This window comes from Rhodnius prolixus, unplaced genomic scaffold (genome assembly GCF_049639745.1).
Source record: "Rhodnius prolixus isolate KJV_2025 unplaced genomic scaffold, Rpr scaffold_5, whole genome shotgun sequence".
NCBI lineage: Eukaryota > Metazoa > Arthropoda > Insecta > Hemiptera > Reduviidae > Rhodnius > Rhodnius prolixus.
Window position 1 is genome coordinate 2,021,769 of NW_027411624.1, and position 20,161 is coordinate 2,041,929.

Below are 20,161 nucleotides of genomic sequence, written 5' to 3' on the forward strand. Positions count from 1 at the left end.
TAGATTTTGTTCATATTTTACCTGTATATGGAGACAACATTTGTCTATAATTGTATAAAATTTAGTAAAAATCTGTCGCGTAGGAAAGGAGATATTTAGAGCTAAAATTTGTTTCTATTTGAAACAGTGAAAAATTGAACATGAAATATCTCGAAAACTATTGGTTAGATTTTGTTCATATTTTACCTGTATATGGAGACAACATTTGTCTATAATTGTATAAGATTTAGTAAAAATCTGTTGAATAGGAAACGAGATATTTAGTTATAATTTGTTTCTATTTGAAATAGTGAAAAATTTAACATGAAATATGTCGAAAACTACTCGATAGATTTTGTTCATATTTTACCTGTATATGTAGACAACATTTGCCTATAATTGTAGAAAATTTAGTAAAAATCTGTCGAGTAGGAAAGGAGATATTTAGATCTAAAATTTGTTCCTGTTTGAAACAGTGAAAACTTGAACATAAAATATCTCGAAAACTACTTGATAGATTTTGTTTATATTTTACCTGTACATGGAGACAGTTTTTGTCTTTAAATGAGTAAAATTTGGTAAAAATCTGTTGAGTAGGACAGGAGATATTTAGAGTTGAAATTTGTTTCTGTTTGAAACAGTGAAAATTTGAACTTCGAATATATCCAAAACTACTCGATAGATTTTGTTCATATTTTTCCTGTATATGGAGACAACATTTGTCTATACTTGTATAGAATTTAGTAAAAATCTGTCTAGTAGGAAAGGAGATATTTAGAGTTGAATTTGTTTCGGTTTGGAAGAGTGAGAACTTAAACATGAAATATCTCAAAAACTACTCTACAGATTTTTACTAAATTTTACTCATTTATAGACAAAAACTGTCTCCATGTACAGGTAAAATATAAACAAAATCTATTGAGTAGTTTTGGAGATATTTTAAGTTAAAATTTTCACTTTTTCAAACAGAAACAAATTTCAACTCTAAATATCACCTATCCTACTCGACAGATTTTTACTAAATTTTATTCATTTATAGACAAAAACTGTCTCCATGTACAGGTCAAACATAAACAAAATCTATCGAGTAGTTTTCGAGATATTTTATGTTCAATTTTTCACTGTTTCAAACAAAACTGTCGAGTAGGACAGGAGATATTTAGAGTTGAAATTCGTTTCTGTTTGAAACAGTGAAAACTTGAATTTCGAATATATCCAAAACTACTTGATAGATTTTGTTCATATTTTACCTGTATATGGAGACAACATTTGTCTATACTTGTATAGAATTTAGTAAAAATCTGTCCAATAGGGAAGGAGTTATTGAATGTTAAAATTTGTTCCTGTTTGAAACAGTGAAAACATTAACATGAAATTTGTCAAAAACTGCTCGATAGATTTTTTTTATATTTTACCTGTTTATGAAGACAACATTTGTCTATAATTGAATAGAATTTAGTAAAAATCTGTTGAATAGGAAACGAGATATTTAGAGTTAAAATTTATTTCTATTTGAAATAGTGAAAAATTGAACATGAAATATGTCGAAAACTACTCGATAGATTTTGTTCATATTTTACCTGTATATGGAGACAACATTTGTCTATAATTGTATAAAATTTAGTAAAAATCTGTCGCGTAGGAAAGGAGATATTTAGAGCTAAAATTTGTTTCTATTTGAAACAGTGAAAAATTGAACATGAAATATCTCGAAAACTATTGGTTAGATTTTGTTCATATTTTACCTGTATATGGAGACAACATTTGTCTATAATTGTATAAAATTTAGTAAAAATCTGTTGAATAGGAAACGAGATATTTACAGTTAAAATTTGTTTCTATTTGAAATAGTGAAAAATTTAACATGAAATATGTCGAAAACTACTCGATAGATTTTGTTCATATTTTACCTGTATATGTAGACAACATTTGCCTATAATTGTAGAAAATTTAGTAAAAATCTGTCGAGTAGGAAAGGAGATATTTAGATCTAAAATTTGTTCCTGTTTGAAACAGTGAAAACTTGAACATAAAATATCTCGAAAACTACTTGATAGATTTTGTTTATATTTTACCTGTACATGGAGACAGTTTTTGTCTTTAAATGAGTAAAATTTGGTAAAAATCTGTTGAGTAGGACAGGAGATATTTAGAGTTGAAATTTGTTTCTGTTTGAAACAGTGAAAATTTGAACTTCGAATATATCCAAAACTACTCGATAGATTTTGTTCATATTTTTCCTGTATATGGAGACAACATTTGTCTATACTTGTATAGAATTTAGTAAAAATCTGTCTAGTAGGAAAGGAGATATTTAGAGTTGAATTTGTTTCGGTTTGGAAGAGTGAGAACTTAAACATGAAATATCTCAAAAACTACTCTACAGATTTTTACTAAATTTTACTCATTTATAGACAAAAACTGTCTCCATGTACAGGTAAAATATAAACAAAATCTATTGAGTAGTTTTGGAGATATTTTAAGTTAAAATTTTCACTTTTTCAAACAGAAACAAATTTCAACTCTAAATATCACCTATCCTACTCGACAGATTTTTACTAAATTTTATTCATTTATAGACAAAAACTGTCTCCATGTACAGGTCAAATATAAACAAAATCTATCGAGTAGTTTTCGAGATATTTTATGTTCAATTTTTCACTGTTTCAAACAAAACTGTCGAGTAGGACAGGAGATATTTAGAGTTGAAATTCGTTTCTGTTTGAAACAGTGAAAACTTGAATTTCGAATATATCCAAAACTACTTGATAGATTTTGTTCATATTTTACCTGTATATGGAGACAACATTTGTCTATACTTGTATAGAATTTAGTAAAAATCTGTCCAGTAGGAAAGGAGATATTTAGAGTTAAAATTTGTTTCTATTTGAAACAGTGAAAAATTGAACATGAAATATCTCGAAAACTACTTGATAGATTTTGTTCATATTTTACCTGTATATGGAGACAACATTTGTCTATAATTGTATAAAATTTAGTAAAAATCTGTTGAATAGGAAACGAGATATTTAGAGTTAAAATTTGTTTCTATTTGAAATAGTGAAAAATTGAACATGAAATATGTCGAAAACTACTCGATAGATTTTGTTCATATTTTACCTGTATATGTAGACAACATTTGTCTATAATTGTATAAAATTTAGTAAAAATCTGTCGAGTAGGAAAGGAGATATTTAGATCTAAAATTTGTTCCTGTTTGAAGCAGTGAAAACTTGAACATAAAATATCTCTAAAACTACTCGATAGATTTTGTTTATATGTTATCTGTACATGGTGACAGTTTTTGTCTATAAATGAATAAAATTTAGTAAAAATCTGTCGAGTAGGACAGGAGATATTTAGAGTTAAAATTTGTTTCTATTTGAAACAGTGAAAATTTTAACTTGAAATATATCCAAAACTACTCAATAGATTTTGTTTATATTTTACCTGTTTATGGAGACAACATTTGTCTATAATTGAATAGAATTTAGTAAAAATCTGTTGAATAGGAAACGAGATATTTAGAGCTAAAATTTGTTTCTATTTGAAACAGTGAAAAATTGAACATGAAATATCTCGAAAACTAGTCGATAGATTTTTTTTTTATTTTGTGAGATATTTGTAGGAAATTGGGCAGTAAAAATTAATTTGTCTAAAGTGAAATAATTTTAAACAAATCTCAGTTCTAAAAATAAAAGAGAATTATTAATCTATGAATAATCAGCATAATAAAATATTCACTTTTCACTTCTAAAAACTAGGGAATCATAATAATAAACAAGAAACTCCCTTGTCGAATAATTATCTATTTAAATACTGTTTCCAAACTGATTAAAAATTAATACAAAACAAAAGCAACATTGAATATAATATACAATTACTTTTATACATTTGTTTAATTATATACATTATTTTTTATTATTATTTTTTTTTTTGGCGCATCATCAGCTGAGGTTATTAGCGCCCTGAGCTTTTTCCAGTGCACTGCCGGCCTCCGGACAGTGTTCCCTCGTTACAGACAACACTGCCTATCACCGGACAGTGAGCTGTAAGTAGCTCCTAGGAAGAGAAAATCTAAGGGTCAGCTGCTGGATTCGAACCCGGGACCTCCGCGTGGGAGTCCAGTATGCTAAGCTCATAGCTAATCCCTTCCCTTATTATTATTATTATTATTTTCTGTAATAACATTGTATTTTTACTTCGATATTTTGTTGGTTTCTATTGGATCAAATAGTAATTAATTAATATACGTAGCGATTACAAGAGTTATAACTTGTATTCCATAATTTTTGTAATTTCTTCTAAAATGGGTTTATTCTCCAAATTGATTGACCAACGTCAAAAAAGAATATATTCCTTGCAGTACCTAATAAATTTATTATATTATTACAGTGTTCATAAATTTTATTTTTAGAAAAAATAAAATACCAAAAATCTACCGAAGTAAAGCAGACATAGTCGAACGTTATCATTCTTCTAAAACCAATAGCATGCGGCCTAACGGTTGACATCATCAACTGCAACAAGTACCTTCGGCTCGCTGGCTTTTCCTCAAACCAATCACACATGTAGCAACTTGAGTGTAATTTCTCTAACTGGAATATTAAATATCTTAAATAAAGTAAAGTGTATATATGTACCAAGCGTTGGGCCAGATCTTTACTCTTACCTGAGTATTAACTTCCTGTCCGCAGGTGCAAATAATGAATGGAACGACAATGGTGAGTAAAAATTTATAAATAAAGTCCACCATTCGTATATCGTGAGTTTTAAAAGCCTGTACAAGGTCAAAGAAATGAAAAAATTATTTTTTTAAAAAAGTTTTAAGATAAAATAACGATTTTTTTGTTGGCTGAAAATGGGATGAGAACGCTCAAACAAATTGCAAATTGTCACAATTTTAAAGAATTAGTTGACAACAGCGACAACAAACATAATTAGGACAATTAGGGTCTAGAACTGACTTTAGCCGATTCTTGAGAAAAAAGAAGAATCGATTGCTGGAGCGCTCTGCTTCCTTCTAACAGGGCAACATATTTTAATTCCATACATTCAAATTAAGTAACTTCATTAAACATTTTCCCCAGACCTCTGATCTAAATATTAACATAGCTGGATCTAATGCAATAAGAGAATGTGCTAGAAACTTTAATATTATCCTGCTTTTATCTTATTTAAATATCAAAAATTAATTTAAATTAACAAATATAATATGTATTTGCATTCACCTTGATCAATGTATATCCAAATCCACAAGGTTGGACACTAGATAGGCAAATTTCCATATAAATTTGCAAAGAAAATAAGTTATTATAATCTTCTACCAATCTGGAAAATTTTGAATCTGATTAGTACAACACAAAACGTATGGTCCCGTTGCACAAACAATTTATACTACATACCTATACATACATTTTGTCATCATTAAGATGACATTGTTTTATAATTTTAAAAATTATAACACTCTTTAAATTTTTAACAATATTTCGTACTAAAGATGTCTGATAAAATCAAATTTAATAATCACTTGAGATAAGGACAGAATTTCAAACAATTTTCGCCGTTTTCGTTCCAAGCAAAAACAGTTTTTTCTTTTTTTGTCTTGGGACGTTAAGTCAGATTGAAATTCAAGAATGGGAAAGAATCACTTGGGTAAAGGAGTATCTGCGGCAAAGAAACGACCGAAGAACATCAAGATGAAGCAGCTGAATCTCTTTGGGGAAAGGCTTCTTTGAGGCTGTCCCTAAAAGAATGAGTTTTGAGATGTGGCTGCTTTAAGGCAAATTGGTTACCATTCTCTCTAGCCTGCAGCCACGCTCTGAGTGCCTCTGAACTCTCTAATTCACTTGTACTTCAATCAAGAATTTCTCAATCACAGAATTCCTTAGTCTCAACAGCTCATAGTTCAAGAATAAATTTACTTAAACCTCATAGAAAAATACTCACTGGATAATCTCTGCATGAAGTCGATAAACCATCTTATCGTTTAGTCTTAATGTTTCCAATTTTGATTGTAAAACTTGTAGAAATGAAGACATTTCGATAGTGAAAATGAAACTGAACGTAGCAAATGTCAAGTGGACCAAAACTGATGGGGTTACGCAAAAAATCACTAATATATTTGTTGCAATATTTATTCTGATGTCTGTTATGTCCCAAGGTAACCATATCTGAAAATTAAAATTAACTTTTAGCTTCCTTAAAGGGCCTGTATTACTGAAGGGCCTCTATTCTCATTATTACACTCAATCACACACTTATTATATTTAATTACTTCATTTTTATAATTATTAAGCTTTAGATAGACTCTCCAGTCCCTGCTTTCTGAACTCGGACATAAGCTGGTAATAGTAAATCATAAAAACATCAACTGACTTTTTAATAGAGCAACCAAAGCGTTTTAACAGTTACTGCTTATAAATCCACCCTTCTGTCAAAATTGAAAATAATTCTAAACAGCTGCCCGTTTCGTAGTAGCTGTAATTAAAATTATTTTAAAAAGACATACTCTAAACATTGTCACCGACGGCTGAGGAAAATTTTAAATGTACTCATTTTATTAATCTTTCAACTCTTGCAACGTCACTCCATTAGAATAAATCGTTCTCAGAATTATCTTCTCAAGACAATAAATTTAGCTAAATTTTTGCTTAATTTACCTGAAAAAAGGGCTGTGCTTTTCGATTGCCGATTACATTATTTATAATAATACTTGAAGCAACAGACAAAGTTGGACAACAAAGGACAAATAGTGCATAATACTTGGCCATTTTAATTGAAACTCTGTCGGCACGTAAAACAATCTGTTTTCCACAATTTTCTTGTAGAATTTTTTGGCGCAGTTTTTCCATTCTGTAAATAATTTTAAAACTCTTTTATTTATTGCATGTATTAGTAAAAATTTAATCAAATAAAAAGCAAAATATTGGCATTTTTATTCCAGGCGGGCTTTAATTTCTTACTACTAAATTGGGTGTTTTGGAACAGGCCTTCTAGCAAATACTCTTGTTATAACATTAAATAAAATCCAAGTCATAGACCGGGAATCAATTCTTTTGAATCAATCGCTTTGTAAAAAAATTATAGTGAAAATTTTTCATTAAACATGATTACCTTTCAATGAAATGGCCAATTTCAGTTTCACGATAAATAAAGTTAAATAATTTTCCATTTATATGGATCGATATTAAGAAAGCTGAGAGTGCTGAAACAAATTCTGGCATTTCTTCATTGCCCCATATCATATCGACACCTGAAAATAAGAGATAATGTGGATTTTTTTTTTTTTCTTGAAAAGTGCAGTGCAAAAGAAATAGAGCTTGTGCCCACATGCACGAAGAACTTCTACTTTCAGTTTTTATCGCTACAAACAAAACAAGTGAACGCACCAAAACTATGATTATTACTTACAAGATAAGATCGTTACACAGATAGTAACGAGAGTGTTAGCCTTCGTAAATATCAGCGACCATGGTCTGTTCTCTTTGTTGAAAATGCCGGCGTACTTGAAAACCAATAAGGCCACTTTAAATGGAGACGACTTATCTTCTATCTAAAAATTGATTAATAATTTTTATTTTATTTTTTAAGTTAATTTTAGTTAATAATTTGATTTTTACTTTCATTTATTAATCGGAAGTACATATAAGGATGCGGAACATATCTAATTTTGGAAAGTCTAGTGAGAACATCCTCTTACTACAATTGTTCGAAGTTTCAAACTAGGAATTCTTGCAACCGATTTCAATCCTCATAATTAAAACTGTCCGGCAGGACAGTTGTATAAGGGTTGATCGTCAAAAACTGCACGAAAAAGCGTAACGTTGAAAAACACCCAACTTTGACAATTTTTTTCTCTTTTTGTATAAAAGATAAAATTCTCAAATTTCCTTTAAAATATAGGGCACGTTCTCCTTTATAACTGTAATTGTTTTGTCAAAACCTATTATACAGTTTGTAAAATAATATATGTATATAACACACAGAATCAACTCTTTAATCATATTCAATAACCTATTTTTAGGACCCATGGTACCTTTAAAGGGAAAATTAAAATTTCCCTTTTTTAATTTTTTCCTTAATGGTCATCTAAACCTTACATTAGGTAGTATAACCTTACTTAAACAGAAGTATATAGGAGATAATAAGTGAAATTTTATTACGATACAGATATTCTAAACAAGCAAAATTATCAATGAAACAGTGTTGTGTTTACCGCAGACATCTTGCTAATTGATAGTTTCGTCTACTATGTACAAATTTTCCAGTAGTAATTGAACTGTTCAATGAGAAGTACATAGGTATCAAACGAAAAATAACAACTTTGGCGAATGAAATACTTTGCATTGCTTGATGACGAAAGACGATTTTTTTTTTTTTTTTAACAATCCCTATGTTTTCCTAGAACAATCTCTTTTTATTTCGGTGGGTATTCTAAATCAGAAAAGATCCGGAAACATTTGTAAAATTTACGCAGAATCGCAAGTAGTGCTTGTGTGTAAAATACTCAACAATATGAAATAATGAAGAGATGAGTGTAGAAGGACTGGAGGAGGTACCTGGAACTCACGAAAATGGGGACTACAAGATGCAATCTGGACTTGAAGAGGCAGCAAGTGACTACTTGTCACAAGTGTTCGAACGCAGCATGTAGTCATTTATAAAGTTTATGAGGAGTAAGTGTTGAATTTGAGTTAGAATTAATAAATTTTATTACGATACAGATATTTTAAACAAGGAAAATTATGAATGAAATAGTGTTGTGTTTACCGCAGACATCTTGCTGGTTGATAGTTTCGTCTACTATGAACAAATTTTCCAGTAGTTACTGAACTATTCAATAAGAAGTAGCCTTCTCCAATCAATCTTCTTCTCTTATATTAGCGATGGCTTTCTCTCCAACCACCCTATTATCATTGAATACTTAAACACCATTTCAGCTAATTACCCTTCTTTAAACTTACCCATAGGGAAGGGATTAGCTATGAGGTTAGCATACTGGACTCCCACGCGGAGGTCTCGGGTTCGAATCCAGCAGCTGACCCTTAGATTTTCTCTTCCTAGGAGCTTCTTACAGCTCACTGTCCGGTGATGGACAGTGTTGTCTGTAACGAGAGAACACTGTCCGGAGGCCGGCAGTGCACTGGAAAAAGCTCCGGGCGCTAATGACCTCAGCTGTTGATGCGCCAAAAAAAAAAAAAAAAAAAAAAAAAAAAAAAAAAAAAAAAAAAAAAAAAAACACCCATCCCATCATTAGTTTTACAAACTGTAATTTACACATAATTTATCCCTTTCCAAATTTATTCTGGAAAAAAAAGAACAAATATCTGGGTACATAGTTTGGGATATTAGATAAAATAACATGATTATACCGTTAGGTAATAATAGTGCTCCATGTATTCCTTAACTAAATGACCATATTGATAATTCACCGTGTTTTTATGTTGGATAGTATGTCATTTACTTCTTAGTTAGTAAATAGTTCGTTTTTCTAATTGTTCGTTCATTATTAATTTAGTGGACTTTATTTATGATATTTTTTGTTGTAACATTTCGAGAGCTATTCCGCAGTTTATACTCAATCCGTTTGAGACAAACTTCCCTTAGGCTGTATAAAATTATTCTGCAGCCAAACGCGTAGAAGCATAGCCATTAATTAAAAAAGATGAAGAACAATCAGTGTATTTTTCTTATTTATTTTTATGTGTACCCGTTCATTTCCGGAAAGATTCATCATTTACATTACCATTACTGAAACACGGTGATGGCCTATAACCTACCACATTGCCAAACAAGGGGTCCATTAACCTGGCGGCACTTTGGTTGAATTTTGGGGAAAAAGTTATTGCACCAATCTCGAAACGTTTTGCTCTCGTATGCACCACCAATAAAAAGCTAGCACTACACAGGAAAAGACACTGTAAAGTGTTGGTAGTGCGCAGTACGATTAAGAAAGCCGACGCACTAATAATAATAAGTATGTAGAGGACAGAGTTCGATAAGGTAATAACCCTGGTGAGTGGTGGGGAGGAGTGAGCCAGATCCCCGATTAAGCCCTCCGTCCACCCCTTTACCACTCGCCAGGGTTTAGGCATTAACTATTGTTAATTAGTAATTAACGTTTAACCAGAGTTTATTTTTTTTAGTTAAAAGATTTTCAGTTGAATTTGTTTTGAGTCAATTTGAGTGATATTTTTCTTTTACTGTTATTCATTTCAGGGTTTTTTTATGTTGTGGAAATTTAGTTATAGTGGGAGATTATGTACATATCTAGTGTGCGTTAGAATAAGTCATTAATTAATAAATAGCTAACTAATTAACTGTAACTTATTCCTCCCCTCTACCGGTGTGAATGTGAGTGTGTGCTTGCAGAAGCTGAAGGAGAGCGCGTGCGTCAGAGGGACGCAGAGGATCAGGTAACGGTCAGAGCTAGTAGCAACGCTCCCACAGAAACAGCGCTCGGCCTGTATCTGGGAAACGCGGTGTCGCTCATCGATTTTGACTAAAATTTTGAATTTAACGGTTCCCTATAGATATCAAATAGAACGTCATAAATTTTACTTCATTTTCTTACATAAAAATTTCCCGCGGGAAATATCGTTTCTTTGAATTGTTGGATAGCCATGGTTACGATCCCTAGTGTTGGGTATCCTTCGAACCAGCTCTTCGAGCTCTATTATTTGGGGGTAGTATTCACTGAAGTTATCATGGGGGAAGATGCCCTACGGACCGTTGTCAGAGGCTGGACGAAAAGACACTCAAACAAGGGGTTCCTGCTTAAGAGAAAGCCTGGGCGAGAGCGAATTTAGAAAAATTTCTAATAGCGGTTTATATTAAAGGCCTTAGAGAAGAAGCGGGTCGGCAATTGCAGTACACACCTCCTGGCACGTTGCAGGACGCTGTGACCAAAGCCGCCCGGATCGAGCAAGTCAAGGTGAAACTGGGCAACCCCCGAGAGGTTTGGGCTATACGAAAGGAGTCTCCGGGTCAGACGTACCAAGAGAAAAAGGGCGTGTGCTACGGGTGCGGCCTAGGGGGCCATTTTGCCAGGGATTGTAAGCGAAGACCAAAGGTATTCCATGGAAGCGTAGCTCCTAACGTCCGCACCCCGCGGAAAGATGGTACTGCTCGCTCAGTTACCTGCTATGTGTGCGGGCAAATCAGTCACAATGCGCGCGAGTGTGATAGAAGAGCCGCTCTGAGGAAGGTAGCGGCCACCAGATCATAGGAAGGGACTAACTAAGGCGAGAGCTCGATGGACGCACCCAGCGTCTAATCAACGCGCCTTCGAGGCCTGTTGTTGTGGGCTGCGAAAGTGGGCATACAATTTTACACACCAACTCCTGTTCGCCTTGAATGGGATTGTTCCCCCCATAACCCCTGCCTCCCTTGTTTCCGAACTACCAATCCGTACTTCCGGGATTGGCTGCTTATGCATTGATGTCTCGGACCCACTGTCAAGGAGCAATTGTAACCTGAGTATGCCCACTTTCGCAGAGATACGGGATGTTCGTCTACACCAGAGGTCACCAAAGTGGTCTAGACTCCCAGGGATCTATTTAAGAAAAGAAGGCCAGAGGTTCGATTGGGGGTCGAAGTAAAAACAATTCTTAATCTAGAAATCGCACATACCTAACTGCGTTTGTAAAATTTCTGAATGTTTTTTTAATTGACTTAATATCAGTTTCGTTACAGAAAATAAATTAGTAAACGTGTATTTATTCGGGTGAAACAAGTATTTATGTACCAGCGCGCAGCGGCGCGAACTGTACTCTTCTGACTTATGAGTCATATGCATATGTGCGCTTGTCCAAATGTCACGAGCGTTGATGTTACGAACGCAAATATCATACGCATTAGTGATGGGCAGAACGAGTCCACCTTTGGGTCGTTGGATTTGAATCAGACAAATAGGGGACTATAGTTTAGACACTTATTTTCATCTAATAAATAAAAATCTAAAAAAAATCTATACGATGTGTGTTCCAGAATAGTAATCCCAAACGTTAAAACCCTTAGTCTATTACAATTTTAAAATGGTAAGTGTATTTGAATTATTTCAGAGAAATAGAACTTTTTTCGGGTCTGGGCGACGTTCAACAGCAACCAATCGCAACACTTCTTGCCCAGGTGGTTGTTCTACAGATTTTTACTAAAACTTTTAATCAGGAGCCATAATTTTTTACTGTTGAAGTTTAGGAAGGTAGGCGTTTTTAGTCCAATTTTAACGTGATTCATTGACCGTTTTCCACCTGTAAAGCACTGAGTCACTACGTTTGCTGATGGTTTGCTCTAATGTTTTCTTTAAGGCTCTCACCTTGGACTGTAGCCTTTTTTTCACTGGAATAAACCAATTAAAGGAAGCTATAGTGCACCATGAACATTAGCCATCTTATAATCCCATTAGGACAATAAGTCAATAGTTGTCCTCAAGATAGTAGCACCATGCAACTGGCTACTTGTGGAACCTGTGTTTCTTATGAACTAAACAGTTATGAGAAGCTAGGTAATGTGAATGATTTTATGCACGTATTTATGGAAGTCAGAGATTATTGGCTCCTGGAGTTTTTTGTTCAGAGCTCTATCATGGTGACTGTTGGATCCTCGCAAGGAGTTGCGGCCCCCCTTGACCAGAATTTTCTTTGAGCGACAATTGTCCGTTGGCAGCATTGGTTGTTTGGACGTAGTGGGGATGGTGGCCAGTGCAAGGCAGAAGTTGAGTTGCCCTTGGGCATCTCAAGAGAGTAGGGGTGCCAACGGATTATGTCTGTGTGTCCGCCATTGCCAGGATTTTAGCGTCGGTCTGGCTGGTACTGTTTTCGCCAAGAACTGGACAACCCATTAGCCGCCCGGTTGAACGATTTACTTTTGTTGTCTTATGATAAATCAATTTGTGAGTGTTATAATAAGTCTAATTAAGTCAGAAAACCTGTCGGTTTAATTAAGCCAGAAAACATGTCAGCCTAATTAAGTCAGAGAACTTGTCAGTCTAATTAAGTCAGAAAACTTGTCAGTCTAATTAACCTGTCGGTCTAATTAAGTCAGAAAACTTGTCAGTCTAATTAACCTGTCGGTTTAATTAAGCCAGAAAACATGTCAGCCTAGTTAAGTCAGAGAACTTGTCAGTCTAATTAAGTCAGAAAACCTGTCAGTCTACTTAAGCCAGAAAACTTGTCAGTCTAATTAAGTCAGAAGACCTGTCGTCTAATTGTCAGAAAACCTGTAAGTCTAATTAATTCAGTTTTATTCATTTGGATCATGGTCCGTTTTGTATATGAGTTTAAAATTGTAAATATACCAAATATATTGGTTATTGCATAAGTGAAGGTATTCTGAGTGTTGGTGGCGTCCCCACCCTTCCCTTTCCTTTAGTTTTATTTCATAGTCAAAGACTTTTCAGTGACCGATCATGAATCCGTTTGAGTTGGGCAGTTGTTATCAAATTGTACCAGTTGAGGAAGCTCTTTTGCTTTAAGTAGTAAACAACTGTTTGAAGGAGATTGTTTATTAAGGTTGCTAGGTTACGGATTTTCAAATCAGAGATCATTGGCTCCCGGAGTTTTTTTTTTTTCAGAGCTCTTCACCATGCCCCCTCATTACAGACAATATTGTCCAATACTGGACAAATTTCTTATTGTGTGTGAAATGCCATCGAGATAATGCAATCACTGCTTTATTATAATTTATGGATCTAAAAGAGAATAATGGAAACTTATTCTAGTAACCTAAATAAAAAACTGTGGAGATCTTAATAATCTGAAATGTGCAAATTGTTTCAGGCGGGTTTTACGACCAACTACAGATCCGTAGTCATGGTCGGAGGCGGATAGCTTTCTTTAATTTAAATTAATTTTTATGTTTTAGACATAACCGTAATCTATATTTGCGCATGATCGTAACAGAAAGATAATAATAACGCTTACCTCTAATCTAAATGAAAGTAATTCTAAAATTCTAGTAATTTAAATTAATGAATTCATAAACTACTGAAGAGGAAGCTTTAGATCGATCTTTAGGATACGCCACAGTTTGCGGCCATAGATTGTGTGTAAGCAAGTCCCCGTAATTCACACTCAATCACTCTTCAAGTGGAAACATCTAAAATAAATGTAAAAGGACATAAACAAATATACAAATAAACAATAAAAACATCATGAATGTAGAATTTTTATTAATTTTAATTTTAAATAACAGCAAATATTTTTAAGACACCAGAACTAGGCTATTAATTAAAGACTACAAATCTAAATCAATTGATTTCCTCTAAGATGAGATCAATCGCCTTCTTCAAACTGATAGACCATCATCAGGTATGAGTATATTCCTTGGGCTACCTATTAAACATTCAGATTATATTTATTACAAATATAATAACGATGACAAATAAAAATATAATGTGGCACTTAGTGGTTAAAAAATTCAAAAATCAGCCAAGTTGCCTAAAGTTCGCCACCTGCATTTTTAAACATGATAAGAGATTTGTCCGGAAGATAGCAGCAAATACTGGGTGTCTGCTACCTCAAAACTCTGTACAACAATCGAGTTGTGTCGCTAGTATCGCTTTTAAGGGTGATATTGGCTATATTATGTGGAACACGGTTGCTGTTATAAATATCGCCTCGGTACTTACCGAGGAAACGATACTTATCCGTTTTATATTGAATTTGCAATCTGCAATATATTTTTAATAATGTGGTATGTGTTTTAAAAGTATATTTTATGTACTTTCCGATAGTGTTATCAAGAATTTAATTTTTTGGTAGGGATATCTGGCGTTTGGTGATATTAATAAATTTATTTATTCCACAGCTTCAGCCAAAGGACAAGTCCGTGTTTGGACCATTTGAGAAATTCTGGGATGATAAGCTCATGAACTTCTAGACTGTCTATGAAGACAGAGAATTCAACAAATAGAGGTTTGGATATGTCTTCCACGCCTGTTTTGGGACAAATCTGCTACTCCAAAAAATGTAATAGCTGGGTTTGAAGCGTGTGGGATTTCCCCCTTCAACCAAAACAAGATTCCGGAGGGCTGAGATTTTTGTAGTATTGAAGCGGGATATATCCTCTCTGAAGCATTAGAAGCACGGATTTCTGGATTATCACCTCTTCTGGGTCAAGAAGATCTAGATTCACTTTCTGTTTGTTAGAAAAAATGTTAATTAGTAAACCAGGAACTGAAAGCAGCATTTTTTCTAAAATTTTTACCGAAGCAAAGCAGACATAGTTGAAGGCTACCATTCTTTTAAAACTGAGAGCAATGGGCTTCAAAGTCACTGTCATCACCTGCCCTAGATATCTTCTGCTCGCTGGCTTTTCCTCGTACCAATTACACATGTAGCAACTTGTATGTAATTTCTCAAACTGAAATATTAAAGACCGTAAAAAAAGGGTTAGATGTGTAGACCAATGCTCTTAGATCCATCATTATTTTCTAAATACGATACCTGAGTACTGATTTCCTGTCCGCAAGCGCACAAGACGAAGGGTGCTGCGGCGGCAACTATAAATTTATAAATGTAATCTATTGCTTGTATATTGAGTTTTTTTAAAGCCTGCGAGACAGAAGAAAAATCAATAATTATTATAAAAAAAATAAATCTTTGAAGTAGAATATAAAATAGATTTATTTAGTAGATTGAAAAACAAATTGAGAGCCTATTAAATTGTACAAATTAAGTATTTACAGTGTTTGAAATTAGTAGAGTTTTTAATAGATTTGGGCTTCAACCAATAAGTGTGTCACAATCTTGCCATTCTACCAGCTACTTGAATTTAATGCCCAATCTCAATTTATTCACCTTAATGAACGTGTATCCAAATCCACATGGTTGTATGGATGATATAATGATTTCTACGTACAGCTGGCCGGAGAATATTTCATTGTAATCTCTTAGTAATCTGGAAAATCAATTAGAATTAGACACCACAAGAGGAAAGCGAGATTTACAAATTTAGTTTGCACTCCATTTACAGTTTCCTTGCGGGCGTTGATGAAGTAGTTAAAAGCGTGGATTTGTAAGTGGATGATCCCCAGTTTTTATGCTGCGTGCAGCTACTTTCTATTTGTTAAAAAAAAAAGTTATTTAGTAAACCATGAGCTACCGCCCCCGTCCACGAAATTGGTAGTTGGACGTTAAGCCCCACCTGAAAAATAGGTGATTGTTTTTATTGCATTTTAATAACTATTCTATCAAGCCGGTCAGCCCTTTTAAATCCTCTAGAAATACACAGCAAGCTAACTATAATAAAACTGACCAAATATGGATCCGTGCAAACAATCGGTATAAAAAAAGTCACCACAAATAATTCCTATAATCCCTACTGAACTCTACAGTGCATCCTCGCTATAATAGCATACTTGCCATCCCTCCAGCTATCATAACTAGCTCCACACGCTCAAGGGCAGGCTACTCATTATCCGAAAGGGCAGCAACAATACATCTGTAGTTTTCTCTAATTCCCCGCCAAACATTCACTGACAATTAATTCTTCGCCAGGTGTTTTCCACTTGCTGTTTCTGAGACTTATTTAGCAAACTATACTTCGGGATACATTTATGAGACAGTTTCATGTTCATAAGAACAATTGTTCTCACCCCTCTTCTATTGGACTACAGAAATTTTCATTTTTCTATTTACACATTCAAAATTTTTCTTAAATTTTAGAAAGAAGAAGTACTCACTCAATAATTTCTTTATGTTGTAGATAAACCTCTTTATCATCCACTTTCAGTGTCTCAAATCTAGACTGAAGGAATTGTAGAAATGCGGACAATTCTATGGTGAATATAAAATTGAAAACGGTAAACGCCATGTAGATGGAGGCTGCTGGGAATGTACTCACTATGGCCACTAGTGTGGCTCCCAGGTAGGTCTCAACGTCTCTGATGCGCCATGGGACCCACAACTACAAGAAAAGAAGAAAACATCAGACTAAGGCAAAGAAACTAACAATAAAAACGCAACGGATTACAATCTTTTGTTTATTTTACAGTTTCTTTACCTGCAAAACTAAATGTGGTTTTTCACTCCCAGTGACCACGTCTATGATGATATTTGAGATCGTTGAGAAAATCGGACAACTTGCAAAAAACATTCCATAATAAAAGGCAACTTTCAGTGAAAATTGATCAGCCCATAAAATTAAATGTTTTCTCCTATTATCTTGTAAGATTTTTTGGCGAACATTTTCAAATCTGTGAAAACAAAAAAATATTTTAGTCATATTTAAATATAGTAATTTCAACTTTCACTTTTTTTTTTTCAACGTTTTACCTATTAATCAGTTGGCGGATTTCCGTTTGATTCCTAAGTATATTGATCATTTTACTATTGACGTGGATGGTTATTGTTAAGGTGGAAAGTGCTGAGACGAACTCTGGTAACTCTTCCTGACCCCATATTAGATCCGCGGCTGCAAAAGAAAAAAATGGATCTAATTTTTTATCAAGAAAATACTTTCACCAAAAATATAATAAAGTTTCTTCATTTTTTTGAGGTTTAATTCATCTGTCAACTTTATTACTAGTATTTTCCATGGAATTTCAGTTGGATTTTAGCAGATTTCTTTGATTTTGAGTTTTCAGACTTTGAAGACAGATAACGAGTTCTTCTCACAATGGGATTTGATCAAATGAGAAATCCCAATAACCTTCCTCAGCTTAAGCTGAGGTCTATTTTCAGCAAGCCCAACCGCAAAGATAAGAAATTATTTCAAAGGTAACGAAAGTAAATAAGAAATAACTGAGTGTAGATTCCGGGTTGACTAATTTGCTACGTCCTAGTCACTGAGACTTAAGCAATAACCTAAACTGACAACGAACACTAACAATACAACATACTCTCTTTATTTAACAGTGTCTCTCACGCATTTAATTACATTGTTTCAATTTTATCTCTCTTGTACTAGTGATTATCAATCTATTTTGCCAAACATAAACGAACTTAACATCTTTAAAGGTTGGACATTTACTCACAATATTAGAAATATGTTTTACTTCTCCGTTAAGAAGAGTGAATATTATTTGTGTAATAATTACCGTAAACATATTTTTATCGTTTAGCACTCTTAAGAAGAACTTACCGCTTATAAGCACCTGGTCAAACTACTTCATATGCTTTATTAGCAAATGTATGGGAGTTATGCTAGGTTTTTAACCTCACTCGTTAACAATGATTCATAAAAATATGTACATAAGTTAAATGATGAATCATTTACCATGGTCACGTATTGATTTAATAAGTTCATGGCTTTAAAAATGGTTCTTAAATTTTATTTGAGTAATTAAAATTAGTAATTGAATCCTTTTTTCAACTGTACAAGGTAACAATTTGCCTATAACAACTCTTGGAAATCTCACTTCCCCGATTTGGAAAACCAATTTACGACTTCTTTTTAAAGATAATAACCAAAGAGGGGTAACCTATTTCTGGATATATAAAATAGTGAAGAATGCTGATTGATCTAGGTTGGGCCCAAACTTTTACGGAATCTGCACATAATCGCTGGTAGATTTTCATAGAAGATTGATTTTCGAGCAAAACTAACAGTCAACTTACTTGATAAGACCGTCAGACAGCTACTGCTTAAAACCATTACCGTAGTATAAACCAGCGACCAGGGCCTACCTTCTTGGTTCATAATGCCAGCATATTTAAGGCTTTTGTAGGCAAGTTTAAAGGGTGATTTATCTTCTTTTAACTGGAATTAAGAAAGAGTTTTGTAAATTTAAATTAATATTATCAATTATAAATACCATTTACAATCAAAGGTAACACAAAAAGCTGTGCGTTAGTTTATATCTCTCTTGTCAAGGAGACAGTTACTTTAGAATAAGGGGGATAGTGATCAGATTAAATTAAGAGCAAAAAAGAAAAACACAGACCTCGTCGTCAAGTATTAGATTTGGACAATAAATTTTGATTATAAACTACTTTTCTGACGGAGCTATGGCATTGAATCTGCATAAAAATAACGATAGAAGCAAAATGGGGGGATAATTAAATAATAAAACAGAAAAATATAATAAAAAAAATAAAGAAAAAGGTAATGTTTACCGACGTCATTACAGCTGAACATCACCTCTGTTGGTCTGTCCATCAACTGGCCAGGAAAGAGTATTGAGAGGTTTGTATTTACAACTCATTACCCCATCTTTGGAGAGTTCAGTCGATTATGTAAATCCCCCGCCCGGACCTTTGTGACTTATTATCGATGAATACTTGATCAGTATGCTTCTTAATTACTGTACTTTAATCCACTTCTTTCTTCATTATCTCTATAAGACTGTAATTATTACATAATTTCTCCATTTACAATTTATACTGGAGAAACAAACCAAAAAATAATTAACTGAAAATAACTGGGTACATAGTTTTGGTTAGATTAGTTAATGACTTATGATTATCCCGTTATACTATAATAGCAGGCTATTTTCTTATATCTGATAATAATACTATGTTTTTGTAATAGAGCATTAACTCTGTTCATAGTTAAAAGTTTTAAGGTAATTTTTAAAGTCTTTTTTACTGTCATTTTTTAATTTTTTTACAGATCGTTGCGTATATATTGATCTTTTATTTAATACTTTTTAATAGAGAAGGTTTCTTAAACTTTGATTTTAATTATTTACTGTTCGCAGTTTTCAAAACCCCACCTCATCTCTCGGGATTAAGCTTTATGCTCCTATAAGAGGTAAAATTGTTAGGCCGAATAAAATGTTGATATATCTTCCCTGAAATATGCGTGTGAAGTTTGTTTTATACAGAAAAAACTACATACATAACAGAATAAACGTTTACTGTTGCGGGGTAACATAAATGGTGGTAACCAAAACGTGCTGATGGAAACTCACTCACCTTGCTGAAATGGTTTTTATTTACTGCAAATTTTTCTTATAGAATGTTGGCCGTTCGTTCACCCAATGAATTAAGGGCATTATGAATTATGCACGTATGTTCGGAAATATCTTACAATTCTATAAGAAAAAAGAAGTTCATACCTGCAGAAATAAAAGCGGTTTTACCATGTTGGTGCTGAAGTCCAGGGCAGCGCTTGAAAACGTTAGAGAATGTCAGCACTACCTCTGTGAATATCCCATAGAAACTTAGGTACTGTTTGGCCGATTGTTCTCCATTTAGTATGTGGTGATGTTTATCTTGAAGAATATCGTTGCGAA

At 33.4% G+C, this 20,161-nt stretch overlaps 2 protein-coding genes across 6 annotated transcripts; both read right to left on the reverse strand.

The window, feature by feature from the left end:
• Positions 1 to 3,774: 3,774 nt before the first annotated feature.
• Positions 3,775 to 9,966, reverse strand: LOC141457791 (odorant receptor 47a-like). Of its 4 annotated transcripts, none has more exons than XM_074135043.1 (9): positions 9,762 to 9,966; positions 7,393 to 7,534; positions 7,096 to 7,234; positions 6,642 to 6,834; positions 5,929 to 6,152; positions 5,211 to 5,310; positions 4,652 to 4,759; positions 4,422 to 4,577; positions 3,775 to 4,348 (listed from the first exon to the last, which is right to left on the reverse strand). In XM_074135043.1, exons 1-9 carry the CDS (start codon positions 9,783 to 9,785, stop codon positions 4,295 to 4,297), a joined length of 1,140 nt encoding a protein of 379 aa, XP_073991144.1. In that variant the 5' UTR covers positions 9,786 to 9,966; the 3' UTR covers positions 3,775 to 4,294. The 4 variants fall into 4 exon arrangements, with proteins under 4 accessions (XP_073991144.1, XP_073991145.1, XP_073991146.1 ...); XM_074135044.1 differs by lacking the exon at positions 9,762 to 9,966 and adding an exon at positions 8,752 to 9,556; XM_074135045.1 differs by lacking the exon at positions 9,762 to 9,966 and adding an exon at positions 7,682 to 7,960.
• Positions 9,967 to 14,124: 4,158 nt separating this feature from the next.
• LOC141457792 (uncharacterized) lies at positions 14,125 to 19,198 on the reverse strand. Of its 2 annotated transcripts, none has more exons than XM_074135048.1 (9): positions 19,041 to 19,198; positions 18,543 to 18,684; positions 17,259 to 17,397; positions 16,987 to 17,179; positions 16,667 to 16,890; positions 15,783 to 15,882; positions 15,429 to 15,536; positions 15,220 to 15,345; positions 14,125 to 14,315 (listed from the first exon to the last, which is right to left on the reverse strand). In XM_074135048.1, the coding sequence occupies exons 1-9, from the start codon at positions 19,047 to 19,049 to the stop codon at positions 14,256 to 14,258; spliced, it is 1,101 nt and encodes a 366-aa protein (XP_073991149.1). In that variant the 5' UTR covers positions 19,050 to 19,198; the 3' UTR covers positions 14,125 to 14,255. The 2 variants fall into 2 exon arrangements, with proteins under 2 accessions (XP_073991149.1, XP_073991148.1); XM_074135047.1 differs by having other exon boundaries at positions 15,190 to 15,345.
• Between the last annotated feature and the right edge of the window lie 963 nt (positions 19,199 to 20,161).

Coding starts and splice junctions, on each gene's coding strand:
- LOC141457792 (XM_074135047.1), bottom strand. Junction 17,180..17,258: donor ATCCGCCAACTGATTAATAG/GTAAAACGTTGA, acceptor TTGTTTTCACAG/ATTTGAAAATGTTCGCCAAA. Junction 15,537..15,782: donor TTGGATACACGTTCATTAAG/GTGAATAAATTG, acceptor TCTGTCTCGCAG/GCTTTAAAAAAACTCAATAT.
- LOC141457791 (XM_074135043.1), bottom strand. CDS start 9,785: ATGGACCCCTTGTTTGGCAATGTG. Junction 6,153..6,641: donor AAGCACAGCCCTTTTTTCAG/GTAAATTAAGCA, acceptor TTTAATTTTCAG/ATATGGTTACCTTGGGACAT. Junction 4,349..4,421: donor ACTATGTCTGCTTTACTTCG/GTAGATTTTTGG, acceptor TAAATTTATTAG/GTACTGCAAGGAATATATTC.